This window comes from Monodon monoceros, unplaced genomic scaffold, assembly GCF_005190385.1.
Source record: "Monodon monoceros isolate NGI ecotype Baffin Bay Population unplaced genomic scaffold, NGI_Narwhal_1 Super_Scaffold_1, whole genome shotgun sequence".
Lineage (NCBI taxonomy): Eukaryota > Metazoa > Chordata > Mammalia > Artiodactyla > Monodontidae > Monodon > Monodon monoceros.
The window spans coordinates 40,764,048-40,783,569 of record NW_021703765.1 but is presented as its reverse complement, the minus strand read 5'-3'; the positions used below and the strand labels follow the sequence as shown (position 1 = coordinate 40,783,569).

General features: G+C 40.8%; 1 protein-coding gene across 2 annotated transcripts in view; it reads right to left on the bottom strand.

Annotated features, from left to right (window-relative positions):
- The window catches only part of GAREM1 (GRB2 associated regulator of MAPK1 subtype 1), a 204,030-nt gene extending 186,076 nt beyond the window's left edge, over window positions 1-17,954 (bottom strand). For both annotated transcript variants that reach the window (XM_029223287.1, XM_029223288.1), the window contains exon 1: window positions 17,752-17,954. In XM_029223287.1, coding sequence (XP_029079120.1) covers window positions 17,752-17,872 — 121 coding nt within the window. In that variant the 5' untranslated portion in view covers window positions 17,873-17,954. The remainder of the gene's footprint in view (window positions 1-17,751) is intronic.
- Window positions 17,955-19,522: the final 1,568 nt, after the last annotated feature.

The window sequence follows — 19,522 nt, the reverse complement described above, 5'->3', positions numbered from 1 at the left end:
AAATCAAAAAATACCTAGAAACAAATGACAATGAAAACACGACAATCCAAAACCTATGGGATGCAGCAAAAGCAGTTCTAAGAGGGAAGTTTATAGCTATACAAGCCTACCTCAGGAAACAAGAAAAATCTCAAGTAAACAATCTAACCTTACACCTAAAGGAACTAGAGAAAGAAGAACAAACAAAACCCAAAGTTAGCAGAAGGAAAGAAATCATAAAGATCAGAGCAGAAATAAATGAAATAGGAACAAAGAAAACAGTAGCAAAGATCAATAAAACTAAAAGCTGGTTCTTTGAGAAGATAAACAAAATTGATAAACCATTAGCCAGAGTCATCAAGAAAAAGAGGGAGAGGACTCAAATAAATAAAATTAGAAATGAAAAAGGAGAAGTTACAAAGGACACCGCAGAAATACAAAGCATCATAAGAGAGTACTAGAAGCAAATCTATGCCAATAAAATGGACAACCTGGAAGAAATGGACAAATTCTTAGAAAGGTATAACCTTCCAAGACTGAACCAGGAAAAACAGAAAATATGAACAGACCGATCACAAGTAATGAAATTGAAACTGTGATTAAAAATCTTCCAACAAACAAAAGTCCAGGACCAGATGGCTTCACAGGTGAATTCTATCAAACATTTAGAGAAGAGCTAACACCCATCCTTCTCAAAATCTTCCAAAAAGTTGCAGAGGAAGGAACACTCCCAAACTTATTCTATGAGGCCACCATCACCCTGATACCAAAGATACTACAAAAAAAGAAAATTACAGACCAATATCACTGATGAATATAGATGCAAAAATCCTCAACAAAATACAGCAAACTGGGGTGGGATAGGGAGGGTGGGAGAGGGGGAGACGCAAGAGCGAAGAAATATGGGAACATATGTATATGTATAACTGATGCACTTTGTTATAAAGAAGAAACTAACACACCATTGTAAAGCAATTATACCCCAATGAAGATGTTAAAAAAAAAAATACTAGCAAACAGAATCCAACAACACATTAAAAGGATCATACACCACGATCAAGTGGGATTTATCCCAGGGATGCAAGGATTCTTCAATATACGCAAATTAATTAATGTGATACACCATATTAACAAATTGAAAATAAAAACCGATCATCTCAACAGATGCAGAAAAAGCTTTTGACAAAATTCAACACCCATTTATGATAAAAACTCTCCAGAAAGTGGGTATAGAGGTAACCTCCCTCAACATAATAAAGGCCATATACGACAAACCCACAGCAAACATCATTCTCAATGGTGAAAAACTGAAAGCATTTCCTCTAAGATCAGGCACGAGACAAGGATGTCCATTCTCACCACTATTATTCAACATAGTTTTGGAAGTCCTAGCCACGGCAGTCAGAGAAGAAAAAGAAATAAAAGGAATACAAATTGGAAAAGAAGAAGTAATATGGTCACTGTTTGCAGATGACATGATACTATACATAGAGAATCCTAAAAATACCACCCAAAAATTACTAGAGCTAATCAATGAATTTGGTAAAGTTGCAGGATACAAAATTAATGCACAGAATTCACTCGCATTTCTATACACTAATGATGAAAAATCTGAAAGAGAATATATGGAAACACTCCCATTTACCACTGCAACAAAAAGAATAAAATACCTAGGAATAAACCTACCTAGGGAGACAAAAGACCTGTATGCAGAAAACTATAAGACACTGATGAAAGAAATTAAAGATGATACGAACAGATGGAGAGATATAACATGTTCTTGGATTGGAAGAATCAATCTTGTGAAAATGACTAGACTACCCAAAGCAACCTACAGATTCAATGCAATCCCTATCAAATTACCAATGGCATTTTTTACGGAACTAGAACAAATCATCTTAAAATTTGTATGGAGACTCAAAAGACCCCGAATAGCCAAAGCAGTCTTGAGGGAAAAAAACGGAGTTGGAGGAATCAGACTCCCTGACTTCAGACTATACTACAAAGCTACAGTAATCAAGACAATATGGTACTGGCACAAAAACAGAAACATAGATCAATGGAACAAGATAGGAAGCCCAGAGATAAACCCACGCACCTATGGTAAACTAATCTATGACAAAGGAGGCAAAGATATACAACGCAGAAAAGACAGTCTCTTCAGTAAGTGGTGCTGGGATAACTGGACAGCTACATGTAAAAGAATGAAATTAGAACACTCCCTAACACCATACACAAAAATAAACTCAAAATGGATTAGAGACCTAAATGTAAGACTGGACACTATAAAACTCTTAGAGGAAAATATAGGAAGAACACTCTTTGACATAAATCACAGCAAGATCTTTTTTGATTCACCTCCTAGAGTAATGGAAATCAAAACAAAAATAAACAAATGGGACCTAATGAAACTTCAAAGCTTTTGCACAGCAAAGGAAACCATAAACCAGTTGAAAAGACAACCCTCAGAATGGGAGAAAATATTTGCAAACAAATCAATGGACAAAGGATTAATCTCCAAAATATATAAACAGCTCATGCAGCTCAATATTAAAGAAACAAACAACCCAATCCGAAAATAGGCAGAACACCTAAATAGACATTTCTCCAAAGACGACATACAGATGGCCAAGAAGCATATGAGGAGCTGCTCAACATCACTGATTATTAAAGAAATGCAAATCAAACCTACAATGAGGTATCACCTCACACCAGTTAGAAGGGGCATCATCAGAAAATCTACAAACAACAAATGCTGGAGAGGGTGTAGAGAAAAGAGAATCCTCCTGCACTGTTGATGGGAATGTAAATTGATACAGCCACTATGGAGAACAGTATGGAGGTTCCTTGAAAAACTAAAAATAGATTTACCATATGATCCAGCAATCCCATCACTGGGCATATACCCAGAGAAAAACATAATTCAACAGGACACATGCACCCCAAAGTTCACTGCAGCACTATTTACATAGCCAGGTCATGGATGCAACCTAAATGCCCATCGACAGATGAATGGATAAAGAAGTTGTGGTACATATATACAATGGAATATTACTCAGCCATAAAAAGGAACAAAATTGAGTCATTTGTTGAGATGTGGACGGATCTAGTCATACAGAGTGAAGTAAGTCAGAAAGAGAAAAACAAATATCATATATTAATGCATGTACGTGGAACCTGGAAAAATGGTACAGATGAGCCGGTTTGCAGGGCAGAAGTTGAGACACAGATGTAGAGAACAGACGTATGGACACCAGGTGGGAAAACCGCGGTGGGGTGGGGATGGTGGTGTGCTGAATTTGGCAATTGGGATTGACATGGATACACTGATGTGTATAAAATTGATGACTAATAAGAACCTGCAGTACAAACAAACAAAGAAAACAACTAATACTAAACTTTCATTGGGTTATTTGTGTGGAATTATGTTAATATAAATGTTTCAGACATTACATGAAATTTCTAAGGAAAGAGAAAAGACACTTATCTAAGTAAAAATTTTAAACTGTTGAGTGGATACATATAACAAACAAAGTCAACAGATAAGGTAAATGTAAATAAGAAAAAAATCTCTATAATAATATAAACAGCACCTAGAAATTGGCAAGAATAAAATGATAACAGAAAAAGCAGCAAAAAATATGTCAATTTGCAGAGGAGCGAGTCTACGTGATAAACAGACATTAAAAGGGCACAAAAATCACTAATGGTCAGGCAAATGCAAATTAACATAGCAGATCTCATTTTATGTCCATTAGTCTGGCAAATATTTCTTTTAAACTTTATAACGTCTAATGGTTGTCACAGATTTGGAGAAATGGTATTCTCATACATCAGTGATGGAAATGAGAATTGTTACCGACTTTTTGGACAGCATTTGGGCAACCGCTGTTAAATCGGGTCTACTTCTGTGAATTGGGGTTCTGATATTGGGATAGAAGACCCACTTTCCCTAAATAATTTTTTCTAAAAAGATTTCATTTTGGTCCTTGCATGTGAGATTAAGAGAATCAGGAAGACAGTGCCATCAAAGATGTTTGGGGGAGAAGTAAAAGATATGTGAGAGAAACCACAGACTTTTATAGAAATAATGAACAAATTAACAACATTATGTACATGGAGGTTTAGTGAGACCAATAACTAGGAACAAGTTGAACACAAATGAACAGAAGAATGAGTATACCCGTACCATGGACTATTATGCAGCTGTTAACAAAGAATCAATTTGTTTTACACCAGATGATTTAGAAAGATTCCCATGAGTGACATAAACAAGAAGCCAAGAAGTATGTATAATACACAAGTATGTATAATATAATCCTGTTTTTAAAAAGCAATGACAGAATTTTGTTTCAGTATTGTCTTCAAATCAAGATTGGTTGGATCCATGGATGCAGAACCCATGGATACAGAGGGCCACTGTACTACGGCCATTTTACTATGTGGACTTGAGCATCCACAGATTCTGGTATCTGCGGGGGTTTTGGAACCAATCCCCTGCAGATACTGAGGGAGGACTGTAAATCTAACGTCAGTGCAGAATTATATGAGTATAGAGGAAATATGAAAGATACTCCTGGATTATTAGAGTGGATTGTGTGGGTAGGCAGGGTTGGATTGGAGGAATGGGGGTTGATGTGAAGGGAGAAAGCAAAAAAACAAAAGTGGTAGATAAAATGCCTTGTTTCTGTAAAATTATAAGAGCGTAAGAGAGAAAGAGAATAGAGGATGCAAGAGAGGACAGTCACCAAGTTATCTTAGGATGGTGGGACCTCAGATTATCTTTAGTTTTAAAATATTTCCATGCATTCAAATTTTTAATTGTGAATACATGATGTTTATAATTGGGAGAAATGAAGTTTTGTTTCATTGTGACAATTTAAAAAACTAAATAGACTATACATGATATTTATAACTTAGTTCATATATTTCTCCTCTTCCCTCCCCCTCTAGTGTCCATTAGCACGAAACTCCTCAGATAGCTACTGTAATCAACTGTATACAACCTGCTCAGATTGATATCTTCCCAACAGGGTCAAGAAAAAAGACAGAAGACTGGGGGGAGGGGCAAGTACAATTCACAAGCTACCTGATCCCCTGTGAAGTTAATTTGAGGCTTCTTCTTTGGCGCTAAAAGATTCTCTTAAAGTCATCTTGTACTGTGCTTTCAGCAACTGTCACCTCAAGCCTCTGATAAAGACAACTATTTATAGAGTCCTCAGGTGCCAAGTTGGCAGTGGGATACGTATTTCATTCCCCCATCAATCACTGTCTATACGTAGAAAGAATTAAACCGGGCTTTCCTTCTCTTACCTCCAGTTCCCTTCTTCTTAAACATTACTACATCAAAGTCGACATTTGCACAGATATTCAACAGAGGAAATGAAACGACATTCAAACTATCATGTTTGCTTCTCTTCTGGTCTTGAAGTTATCTGTGAATCTCTAGTATTTATTCTCTCACGTCAGCACTCAGATTCTAAGCTTCAACAGGCTCTCAATTAGCCAAAACCCAATGCTTACAAGAGAGAAATAGGAAATGGAATAGAAAACTCTACCTGCCCTAAATGCAGCACTTCAGGGTTCATTATAGATTACATGTAAAAATAATGAAATATTTTTATAAACTTGTCTATTCATTCTTAGTCTTTAAAACTGAATAGTAATGAACCTAGTTTGTCAGCTTAGTTTTATGCAATGCATAGGAATTTGTCAACAATGACGTACCAGTGGGAACTCTCCATGACATGAATTCAAATTCTGTATGTATAATTATAGTTACGAACACACAACATGGTTTTATCAAGATTTTCATGAGATTATTGACTGGCCACAATGCAACACTGAACATAACATTTAAATCCAATATCCAACTCGATGAAGAAAAGTAAATTAACCACACTTATTCAATTTCAGAAACAAAGGTAATACCTATTTATGAACATTAACTGGAAAAAATAGAACAGAAGTTTATAAAGTGATTAAGCCCACCTGAAACCTGGAGATTACTTATAAACATCCTGCAGAAAAACCAGGAATAAAGGACACTAGGATTTCATTTTTATTACAGAAGCTTTAAAAAAACACTCTACCAAAAAACTAAACAAATAACTCATAAAATTCACAAATATGATAAAATTATTGAATTTATTTCACTAGTCATCAAAGCAATACAAATTAGAAAAAGTGCCAATTTTTAAATTATCTAAATTAGCGAAGACTGAAAAACACCTATGATATTCAATGATGCACAATGATATTACTCATTCATTGTTAATGGTACAAACTTTCCCAGATACAATCTAGCAATACACATCAACAATCTAAAAAATAAATTTTTTTAATCCCACTTCCAGGAATCCCAATAATGAAATGATGTATAAAACTGACAAATTTAAGTATAAAGATAGCCTCAAAAACATAACACTCAAAACAACTAAATGTCTAACAAGTGGAAAATAGTCAAATAATGGTTAATTGGTAATAGAAGAATCACATTCAGTCATGACAATTTTATTTTCAAAGAATATTAATAATGAAAGAAAATGCTCATGATATATAATGCAAAATTTTAAAAGTTTTACATATAGCTTGGTCTCACTTTTATATATATTCTCCATTTACATGGCATGCCTGCATAATAGGAAAATGTTAATAATGGTTTACAGGACTTTCCTGGTGGCGCAGTGGTTAAGAATCTGCCTGCCAATGCAGGGGACACGGGTTCGAGCCCTGGTCTGGGAAGATCCCACATGCCGCGGAGCAACTAAGCCCGTGGGCCACAACTACTGAGCTTGCGCTCTAGAGCCTGCGAGCCGGCACCGCAACGAAAAGTAGCCCCCGCTTGTCGCAACTAGAGAAAGCCTGCGCACAGCAACAAAGACCCAACACGGCCCAAAATAAATAAATAATTTTTTTTTTAAAAAAAGGTTACATAACAATATAACCTCTGGAATTAACACTGATACTCATTTCTGTCATTTTCTGTCTACATTTTCCAAATTCTCTATAACAATGATATCTGGGGGGGGAAATAGTATGTTTAAAAAAAAACCCGCCAAGCCTCTCTGGCAAAAGAAACAGAGCAGGAAAAAAAGCACCTTTAAAAAACTGGACACGGCTTCCCTGGTAGTGCAGTGGTTAAGAATCCGCCTGCCAATGCAGGGGACACAGATTCGAGCCCTGGTCCGGGAAGATCCCACATGCCGCGGAGCAACTAAGCCCGTGTGCCATAACTACTGAACCTGTGCTCTAGAGCCCGCAAGCCACAGCTACTGAAGGCTGCGAGCCACAACTACTGAAGCCCACACGCCTAGAGCACATGCTCCGCAACAAGAGAAGCCACTGCAGTGAGAAGCCCGCGCACCGCAACGAAGAGTAGCCCCCGCTCGCCGCAACTTGAGAAAGCCTGCGCGCAGCAACAAACACCCAATGCAGTCAAAAAAAAAAAAATTGGACAACTATCCCATTGTGTATATCAGGTCTGGGGCAAAACCTGATAAGCAGACAAACCAAAAAAGAATGTGAGAGTGCCTTCTAAAAACAATTTCCTAGAGTATACAACCTTTCATGGCTTACTGATAAAGTACTTCCACCTCTAATAAGGGGCCTCTTAAATAGAACCGCTTTAAGGTTTTAGCTCAAGGATGAAGAGAGAAAAGTAAGTTGGGGCAAGAAGTTCCTACTCTCTTAGCTAAGGAAGAACCTGAACAAGGAGATGTCAAGGAATTAGGGCCCAAAGCATGACTTTTGTTTTTTTCTTCAGATGCACAGTACCTTTATTTATTTATTTTAAAATTAATTTTTATTGGAGTACAGTTGATTTACAATGTTGTGTTAGTTTCGGCTGTACAGCGAAGTCAATCAGTTATACATACACATATATCCACTCTTTTTTAGATTCTATTCCCATATAGGTCATTACAGAGTACTGAGTAGAGTTCCCTGTGCTATACAGGAGGTTCTTACTAGTTATTTACAAGAAATGACTATTTTAGTAAGTTTTGAACAGGTGAAAAAAAGTAAAGAAAAGGCATCAAAGCAAAAATCTGAATGGCAAAAGCTGCTAGGCGGCTCCCAATATTCATTGCTCCCCTCTCCTGCAGTAAAAAACCCTGGGCACTGTGCCCAGTTAAGACTCCAGTTCTTTGCCTTCCTGCCCATATAGGAGTGTGTAAGTCCTGACCAATGAGATGTAAGTGTGGTGCAGTAAAACATACCCTTTTTCCCTTCCTCCTGTCTGGGATGCAGACACGATTGCTGGAGCTCTAGCAGCCACTGAGAACCATAAAGTCAAAACTACCTCTGAGGGGCTTCCCTGGTGGCGTAGTGGTTGGGAGTCCACCTGCCGATGCAGGGGGCGCGGGTTTGCGCCCTGGTCCGGGAGGACCCCGCGTGCCGCGGAGCGGCTGGGCCCATGAGCCATGGCCGCTGGGCCTGCGCGTCCGGAGCCTGTGCTCTGCAGAGGGAGAGGCCGCGGCAGTGAGAGGCTCGCGTACCGCAAACAAACAAACAAACAAACAAACAAACAAAAAACTACCTCTGAGGATGACAGAGCAGAAAGACATGAGGAGCCTGGGTCCGTGACTCTGTGGATCTGCCCTATCATCCTAGACCGTGTTCCTTTAGACTTTAGTTATATGAAAAAGAAATCTCCACCTTTTTTTTTTTGGTCCCTGTTACATACAGTTGAAATTAACCTAAACTGATGTACCTGGCCATGTTGAGCTTGTGAAAATTTTTCTCTTGATCCTGTCTACTCTCAGTGGCTCCCTTCCTCTTAACAGACCAAAGACTGGACCAAAATAAACAGGAAAAAATAACAGCAGAATATCTTAATGAAGCTTTATGTTCTTTATTATTTTTAAATAAGTAATCTGAACCTTCTAGAGCTCTTGCCCTCTTTAGGCATAACTAATTGAATTGTTTTCAACTTGGGTCTGGTGCTTGACTGATTTTGCGGGTCGGTGGTCCAAGGTAAAAATGGATTCTGCATTACATTAAATGTTAACCTGAAACAAATTGAAGATTTCATAGCACAAGCTACTGGGGACGAGGAATGACAATGGAATAGATGTTAGGTCCTTGATTCCAGCCATTCCCTACTTGCCCACTGCTGCTAAAGGAAGAGAGTGGCAATTCAAAGTGAATATCAATCACGGAGTATAGCATCTGCATAGATGGATGGCCTGGAGTTATTCAAGTGAGCTTCCTCTGGCATTTCATTAACGTTTTTTTGAATGGATGACAAAAATCTCTTATAACCAGTGCTTCCTAATTACCTACAAGGTAACAAGATATGTTTAAAAATAGAAAAGTAAATATTTACCCTTTTCCAGTTACTTTTGGATATTTGAATCTGGTTCCCTGCTAGGAGGAAAATACTGTCAATGTGAACTAATTATCAAGAGCAAATTTTCATTTCTAACATCTTAAAGTCTGGTGAGAAAACTGTCACCTTGAAAAAAAAAAATCTGACCAAGGAAATTTTTCTCTACTGAGTGGAAAAAACCAACAGAACATAACCTATTTTAAATCTTCACAAGGATACAAACATAAGCACTGCTCACAATTACATTCCTCTCTAAGCTATAACCAGGGCTAATCGTAGTAACTTACTGTACACGTTAAATATTAGCCTGAATAACAGCTAGCTTCATAACTATAAGACTTCACATTGCATTTTGAATTCAATAACTTGATATTTATTAAACAACCATTCAAGTCATCAAAGCCCAAGTGGTATTTAAATACTTCAAAGTAGGTTTAAGAAGTAGCAGAATCAATTAAAATGACTTGCCTGTAAGTATATATAAAGTAATTCATCCCCAGAACTAGAAAATAGCTCAGGAATATTGGTTTTTCCTTTTTATTTTACCACTATGTAATACTCCTGTAATGGCAGAAAAAGAAACTCATTGTCTGGGACTAAGACACTATGGTTTCAAGTCAATCTTGGGGCTATTCTAGGAAGATGACAACTGTATCAAATTAGCAGTTGTAGTTTTGTAACACTACTTAAATCAAGTGGCTTGTTTTGCTTAGAAGTAAAATCCCTGGTGCCCTGAGAAGATGAAACAATGGATAGTTAAATGGCTAGCTGACTCTCCAATCAGGTTTTTCTTTATTGTTTTAAGAGTTGACTAGTCCCAAAGATTTATGGTATTCTAGGTGATATAAGATTAAAAATTCAATGACATAGCTACATGTAATATGTAAAGAAGGCATCTTAATTTCAGAATGAAAGAACTAGTAAGAAAGCAAAAAAATCTGAAAAACTGAGTTGTAATTTCTAGAAATAACTTATTTACAACATTGATAATTAATGACCCTAAGAATCATGATTTCATCATGATGCTCTACCAGTCTCTATTTTCCCTACTGCTAATTTTAGGACCTACCACCTTATCTCAAGTGGAACAAGCGTGAAGTTCTATGTCAGACTAGCAGAGGTCATAGACAGCTTTAGTAATACCGATATTTTGGACCTTAAAAATTTTAATACTGAAATTTGCTTATTAATTTACTACATTCTTACTGAATGCCTCCTATGTACCAGGCATTGTGCTTAGAAGCTAGGAAAACAGTAAAAATTACCCTAAATACCTTTAACCTGAAATTCGAGTAAACAATCTTGTGAAACTGGGAAAAGGGGTGGAGGCTGAGATGTGGGGGGAGCATCTTCATGTGGAAATGTCATCTAAAAGAGGAGTTAATCCCATGAGATTTAAAAAATATTTTAGCAGGTATATTTTGTCAAGTATGACAAAATGATTCATAAACCAGCGATAAAAGCTATTTTTCAAGTTGCATATAATAGCTGGTCTTCTTAAGATTGATAGCCCTGCTGAAGACGAGAGGGAGTTTATGATTCTTCCTAGAACTGCAGCTTAGTAAGTGAAAAGACAGATACCTCAAGAATCTCAAACAAAAATAAACGAGTTTACAAGCTGGTCTACTAGAACTTGCTATTTCAACAAGGCAGCCAAATGAGGTAAAGAGACTAAAATACTCTCTTTAAACTATGATGCAGTTGATCACAATGGTCAAACCAGTTTTCCTTTTACAGATGAACTGAGCATCTTAAGATTTTTTTCACTGGTCATGTGGATACTCATTTAAGACTTTCAAAACAGCCATCTTACTTGAAAAGCAAGAGCATTCAAGGAGCCATGTCCAAATCTCGTCTTGTGGGTCTAAATGTTTACCTCCATCCACTGTCCTCCACAAGGTCCTCTCCTACTCTTTTTTCATAATTTTTAGGCACGGCCAACTAGAATACATGACGAGAGGAAAGTAAAAGTATATGGTATATAAAAGAATATTCAAGAGACTTTCTTCATAACCCACCTTGTGTATAACATCATACTAGGCACTTCTTTCCTGCTAATAGTTCTCCAACTATAGGTGCTCCGAAAATCATCATCAATCCGATAAAAGCATCGATGAGTATGTACTAAAAAAAGATTCCAGTGTCTCAGTATCACTAGATCAGGCTCACATGTGGTTCTGGATTAAGTTAAAACCTAAAGTTAAAACTAACTTCTTGGGCTTCCCTGGTGGCACAGTGATTGAGAGTCCGCCTGCCGATGCAGGGGACATGGGTTCGTGCCCCGGTCCGGGAAGATCCCACACGCCGCAGAGCCGCTGGGCCCGTGAGCCATGGCCGCTGAGCCTGCGCATCCGGAGCCTGTGCTCTACAACAGGAGAGGCCACAATGGAGAGAAGCCCGCGTACCGCAAAAAAAAAACCAAAAAAAAAACTAACTTCCTGTCTCTCCCAAACCCAATCTTGGTTGAGTTAGTTTACAAGACTTTCTCTCTGATAAAGACCTTACACCACCTTTTTATAACCCGTGTATTACTAAGTCAATAACCTGGAATACTCAGAAGGAAGTGGACTAAAGTCACACAGAACGTTTCCCTCAGCTTCTTTATCTGTAAGGATAGCAAAATCTATTTATTATTCACTGGACTTCTGTTGCCTAAATGATAGGCAACAGAAGGGGAGGCTTCTGAAGCCTCCCCATCAACTGCTCTGAGCATGCACTATGTCAATCTTACATATACATTGTTTTAAAACACATATGTATTGGGAATTCCCTGGCAGTCCAGTGGTTAAGACTCCAAGCTTCCACCACAGGAGGCACAGGCTGGATCCCTGGTGGGGGAACTAAGATCCTGCAAGCCACGTGGTACGGCCAAAAAACAATAAATTAACTAAAAAACATAATAAAATACACATGTATTCACATATATTATTGCCTTTAACTATCATAGTAAGTAGATACATAAGATTGTAGGCTGCATGAGGACAGAGGGTTTTTTCTCTTTTGTTCCGTGCTACTGTCCCAATACCTATAACAGGGTTTGACACATAGTAGGGCCTTAATAAATATTAGCTTATTGAATAAACAGATTAATGAATAACTATGAGATTCATGGGCAAGTATAACATACATTTTTTTTCTGCATGAGAAAACTTTAATACCAATCAAAGGGATTAACAGACTGCCCAAGATCACATGGCCAAGAAATGGCAATGCATGTAACTGAACGGAGGTTTCTAGGCTCCAAATCCAGTATCCTTTAAGCAACTGTCTCACCTGGGGCATACGTAACCTCTTACAACTTAGAATGCCAGGGGAAATGAAACCAAAGATAAGCACAGCACATCTTCCCGGAAAAAGACTTAGATTAAGTTACTTTAGAAAAATTTTTTTAATATATATTAAAGTAACACCAGTCATGGAGCAGATTTTGGGAATTTACATTAATTTCAAAGATAAAACTTGAATCTATAAATACCTTTGACATTTGCAAACAGCCACGTGGACCCTCACTGCCATCTGAGTGTCCACCTTGTTTCTGCACCATCAGCCCTCCAGGCACTTACATGGTAAAGTTAGAGAAGCAGCTCAGCAGAAAGCAAATACCAAAGCTCCCACAGTCCCAACACACCTGGGGCTTAGAGTCAACTCTGATTCCTCCACAAAGCTAGGAGGGCCAGACTGCCGCTAATTTATACGCAGCTGCCTCCAATGCCCACCATCTTTATTTCTCTCTCCCTGGCAGTTCACACAGCCTTGGTCTTCCTCCTCCTTTTCGGCAGACAGGACCATAAGCTCACCTTTCACTGCTCTAGACCAGCATTCTTTGAACTGGGATATGTGTCTGAAGCAAAGCCAACACTTCCCAAGGGGTTCACCATCATAGCTATACGTGAGTCAATTTCTAAATCCCCAACTTCCAAATATTCTCTTGTCTGAAAACTGATCTGCCTGAAACCAAGACTGGGATGGAGGGACATCCATCTGCTGATGAAGGGAAGCTGTCCTTTGTCACCTCCCCTTCGCACAGGTCCTTCTCCCACTTTACAAAAGCCATGCATCTACATCGCCTTCACCAGATCTTTCTAATCTTCATTACCCCAGGGTGTAAAGAACACAGGGCTCAGGGCGACTAACAAAGGAACAAATTAAAAAGGTGATGCCTGTTGAGGATCAGGTCTCCAGCATTTGGGAACTCCTTCTCTAAGACAGGTAATTTCCACTTGTTTGTTTTAAACAACCTGAAATATTTAAATAAAAAGAGCCTTATGGCCAAAAGAAATACACAATACTACATTTCAATTTATATTCTTTTTTGTTACATAAGACAGAGTGATCAATAAGACACTTTCATGCATAAAACTATATTACATTGGGAGACACTGCTTTGGGAAAGATCTCCGGTGTTCTCTTTATTTACTGCAAGTAATAAATCCTTCCTTCTACCAAAACAAACGAACAAACAGAAACACTATATTACATTGGGACAGAATTCTGTAGGGGAAGGGAAATGGAAATATGAATTTAAGGAGAAAAAGGAAAGATGTAAGACTTTTACTGTTAAGAACTTACTCCTGCATTTTTAAAAATGAATGATACTGGGAATTAAATACAGATCCCACTACAGAGTTTTTTAAATGATGTAACAATTTAAAAAGTCAACATTTACAATATGCTGAAAAATGACATCCTTTGCAACTATTTAAACTTAGGATGAAAAGTTTTAGCAATGAACTTAAAAACATGCTTAGGGTACAGGGTTTTACAGAATTTTTAGGCACTACAAGAGCAAAAAAGCTGTAAGAACACTGCTGTAGAACAACCCTTCAGAAAACCCTTCCAAGACAAAATATTGAAGAGACAGAGAAAGGACAATTTCCCCACCTACCCAGCTTTGAGCGAGGATGGGCTGATGATGGGGCGAGGATTAGCATTCTCTCCACCCTCTTCTTAGTCATAAACACATTTGTTGAAGCTGGTTCTGCAGCCAAGTTTCTAAAATTGATGATGAAGTTAGATATCTGATCTTAACGGCATTGCTGACGGGGATTAGACACTGGCTGAAGAGATGTATCTCACTCCTAAGGAGAGCCGCTGGAGTACTTTTCTTTTAGTCTCCAGAAAGACTCATGAGGCAATACCATAAAGGCTCACTAATTTTGTATTTATCTTATACGATGACAAATTTCGCCACTGGGGATGGAATACTGAATGCGTCTGACTGGCATTTCATTACTGACATGCATGAGGCAAAGAACTGGAAAGCTCTTACTTATTGTATAGTTAGTATGTTAAACATGGCAAATGTCCTAAGGAGTAATGTCAACAGACACATCTACATACCCTAAGCCCTCAGACTCCGCTTTTTCCCTTCTTTCTCAGATTCTGTACTCTCTTCTCCTCTGCCCCTTACCTCTTTTCAGCCACTCCTTTAGGAAGCAGAAAATCGTCTAGATATGATGGATGAGGCCAGCACTTAATTCGCTGTCTACACTGTTTTAAAAATATTGACTTTCCTGTCCTCAAGCTCTCAGAGAGACAGTGGGGCTATTTAGAGCAGACATTAGACCTACTCTAAATCTACTCCCATTTAGTGGAAGGAGGTAGTACAGTTTGAGATAAAAGGTGTCTTTAGAATCGGAAAGTCAGCTGAAAACCACAGTCCACCATTTACTAGGTATGTCGCTCAATTTCTCTAAATCTCAAGGCTCGCAAAGTCCTTAAAATGGGGTGCTAAGGATGAGAAATACATCAAGCACTTAGAAATGTACCAGCACATAGTAGGCCTTCAATAATCAACAGTTATGAAATCAGATGTTTAATGGTTTCAATGATTGTTTAAAATAGCCAACAGTTTTCTCTTGACATAATGTCAACTACTGTCATGTTTTTCAATTTCTTTAACCTCTTTGAAAACAAGTGATTTGGAAAATGACTACCTTTCATGTCTAAGTATAGGGTGTGCGTGTATAAAATGTACCTGCAGTACTAAAACCGGCAAAAGGACATACACAGGACGACGACTTCACAGATTTCACATATAGCATGGTGGCATATCCTTAACACGTTCTAAGCACTGCTGTGAAACATTTTAAAACATAAGCATGGAATCTATCATCAGTTCTTTTAAAGTCTATCCAAAAGTAATTGGTAATCTAACACTTCCCCCTTCAAATTAGCAGTTTTTGTTTTTTTGGTTGTTTGTAAAATACTTATTATTTTAAGGCTGTAGGGACACTGGTACTCCCAAAATTCTCATTTGTGTATAAATGAGTACAACCTCTAAAGCAATTTGACAATGTGTATCAAGGACTTAAAACGGATCTACATGCTTACTCAGCAGGGAAGGAATACATACTAACCCAAACAAACAGATTTATGTACAAGAGTATTCATTACATCACAACTTAATAATAGTAAAAAATGAAGCCGCTTGATGTCCACTGCAAGGGACTAGATATACAACCATCATCCCATGGAACATCATGCAGCTTAAAAAAAAAAAAAAAAATTAAATACGATGGGATTAAGTGAAAGAAACAAGGTATAAAGCAGTATTTGGCTATGATTCCAAATTTGTGTATGTCACTGTGATTCTCAAGCGGGAATAAGAGAAAACTTACAATAAAGAATTGGAATTACACGTAGTGATCAAAATCCACAGCTTGAAAGGACACGCTGTTAAGACTTGCTACCCACGTCCTAATTTTAAAAAGAAGTGTGGGATGAGTACACTGTTGATTCAGAACCTTTTTATGAATGGCGGAGAGAGGAAAGTGGATAATAAAGCTAACATCTCTGCAACTGGTATTCAGCCTCTTTAAACTTTCAGTTTAATGAAACTTTTGGGTGACTTTTACACCACACACACCAATGTTCACTACCTAGCTAGTAAGTTTTGGGGGGAGTGTGCAGAGATGAGAGACGGTAGGAAAAGGTGAGGACTCACATAACCTTCCAATATGCACAATTTTGCACGGTGTAAGAGTAAATGAAACACTGTCAGCACACACACACACACACACACACACACACACACTCTCTCTCTCTCTCTTTCTCTCTCTCTCTGATTCTGATCTATAGACGCATATTTAAAGCACGCCCACTCTAAGCAGAAATGCCTCAACACACCACCTGACCCTCCCTGAACTCACGTGCACTTCATTACTACTTTTAAAACTCTTAGTTTATTCCCAAAGCCCACCACTACCACCACCAATCAGACAAGGCTAACACGCATGCCAAGACTGTTTTTCAGCGTTCATGAACTTTCCTGCCTTTATTTTTCACATCAGTACTTCAAATGTCTGATCTAACCCCACAGAAAAGAACGGGAACAAAAATGCCTTTGGACGTTTAAACGTCTCATGTTACTCACTCCTGTACTCCAGAAAAGGAGTAACCCAAGTCCTTGTGACTTGAAATGACATCTTTCTGCTCAGTGCTGTTCTCACTTGGCCTGTGTGACCACAGCTCTATCTGCTTGCCCGCCAGCCTGCAGCCAGGTGCTTCTGGCAGCCCCACAGCAGAAGCAAGCCTGTTTCTGCAAACAGTCTGAAATCGCACGAAGCCAACATCAACTGAAGTTATTACCAAAACACAAAGGACAAAACACACCTAAACTGCCACCTTATATGTCAGAACTCTCAAACTGAAAGGTATCTATCGCTTGACAGTATGCACATCCATCTACTTGTTTGCAGATGTCAACCTGCAGAACAAACAGCTGGGAGACGTTTGGTTGGTTTCTGGTTGTCAATTTCAGGAAACACAAGCATTTCTTAGTTCCGAGCTCACGTTCCAAGTCAATACAGGTTTTGGTGTATTTTCAATTTTTTTCCAGGCTAGAAAGGCGCTAAGCTAATAATTAACCTTAAGCATATCATCACCTCTGCTAAAAACGTTTTCTACACACAGCCCTAAATTACTTTCTCTTCAGTTAAACAAAACAGACAAGCTGTAATAAAACGTCTCCGAGAAATGTGATCCCTTCCATTGGTCACCCAGGAGCCTTTCCCCTAAAATCTGTTCCTTCTTGTGGCGGAGGGGGAGGAGAGTATCCAAAATAAAGGTGCCACCCAAAGCACAATTATTTTGTAAGAAAGTTGCCTAAGATAACTCATACAGGGTTTCCCAGGTTGAGTAATTCTTATAGGCGGGTGAAGAGAGACAGCTCGCCTCCAAGATTACTATCTGCAGAGGCTTCCCTTATGTTGAATTTTTTTTTTTTTTTGCGTCCTTTTAAATTATACTACTAGGGCTCTGATTTTCACACCTCTAGCTGCTGCTGGGGGGAGTTGAGAGCGACGCGCCAGGGCTGCGGCAGCCGCTCGAGCCAAGTCCAACGCTGGGGGGCGGGCAGCCCACTCCCCACAGGGTCCCACCCTCCCGGGCACACGCGTGCAGAGACGCGCCGAGGCTGCGGTCCGCGGGCGGGGACTCACCGCTGTCCAGCCGCGCGATCTGGGGCAGTCGGTAAGTGCTGACCAGCAGGTCCAGCGGAACGGCCACGGAGCTCCACTTCACATCCTTGAGGCTGCAGCCCAGCGAGGGCGCCGGGTCCATCTTCCCCGCCTCCTCCGGCCCCGCGCTCCCGCCGCCGCCGCCGCCTGCACCACCCGCGCCTTGGCGGCCGCCGCTGCTCGCACTTGCGGTCTGGGGCGCGCGGAAGGCGCCGGGCACTCTGGCCGCGGGCAGCTCGGGGGCGCGGCGGCTGCGGCAGCGGGGAGGGAGGGGGCCCGCGGCCGGCTCAGCTGCCGCTGCGGGACATGGCCGGGCGCCCCGCGTGCCCTCAAGCCCGGAGAGGACTCGCAGCAAGCCGGCGGCGGCGGCGGGCGGCGGCGGCCGGGGTGTATGCGGCGGCTCCCGCTCCGCCTCCTCCTCTGGCCCCGGGTCTGCAGCTGCGGCGGCCGCCCGCTCGCCTCCTCCTTCTTTTACCCCTCCTTCCCTCCGCCTGGAGCGTGTGAGGAGGAGCCGCGGGTCTGAGAAACGCCATAGCAGCGTTCCCAGCACTGACTAATCAACAAGGTGCGAGCGACGCCTGCGCAGCTCGGGGAGACACCGCCCCCGCCTCCGCCCCCGCCTCCCCCGCACCACCCGCCCCGCCCCGCCCCGCCCCGCCTCCCTCTCGGCCTCCTCTCGCTATAGCCCGGCTGGCTCCGTTCGCCGTCGGCTCCCGGGTCTGGCCGCGGCTCAGGCGGCTCGGCGCGCTCTGCAAGCTTTAGCTCTCGCTCCCCCATCCGACCGTTCGGGGGCCCTGCACCCTCGCCCGGGCGCCACCGCGCGCCCGCACTCCTTCGCTACCCAGGGCCTGCCCGAAGGGCGCCCTGGAGGAACGCAGCGAGCTCAGGAATCTTTCTCAGTCTTCATGTCGGGCACTCTCCCGTCTACCCCGACCCTGTTAGCACTGGAGTTGGTACTACAGGACACAAAAAAGACCTGTTTGGTGCCCACCTCCTGAGAGTTCCACAGACAAATGAAGCTGGGAAAGGCAGGCGGGGAGCATCCCCTGCCGTGTCCCCCGCCAGCCCTACAGTTCTCCAGAAACGCAGCTGGTAGTTACCCCCAGCAGTCTAGACTTTGGCTGCTAGGCAGAATGGAAAAGGCCAAAGCACAGAGAAGCAGAAAGGTAATGAATGATCAGTACCCACGCAGGGGAAGGTGACTGTCGGTTTAGTACCTTCATTGTATGGACAAACTGCTGGAGACCGCAGAGGATGAGGCTAACAACAGCCGTGGACACGCCAAGGGTTACTGGGAGACGACTGGGACCAGCTGTTTTCACATGCTTTTATCACTCATTTCTCTCCCAAGCTTAAAGGTTGGAATAGTTCCCGTTTTCTAGATACGCGTACCAGGACATTAGATAGCTTGGCAAGATTACACACTTGTAGATAGCCTTGCCGAGATACAACCCCACAGTCTGCCTTCCGTGACAAACACTCTGTTTTCCCCAATATTGAGTATGGCCTGCTCACTGCAGACAGAGCTCAGAATGTAAAGGTGGCTGTAAGATTCCTGCTTCTTCAGGCACATCCTGACTTTTATGTGCTAATCTTTTTTTTTAGCGTTATTTTACACCGGCAGAGGTGAATGATGGCCAGGTGAAAGGGTTACATATCAGTTCTTTATATTTTTCAATATGTATTCAGTGTTCAGTGCATGTAAGACAAAACAGCACCTGCTTCGCCCGCCCAAGGGGACTTGAAAACATCC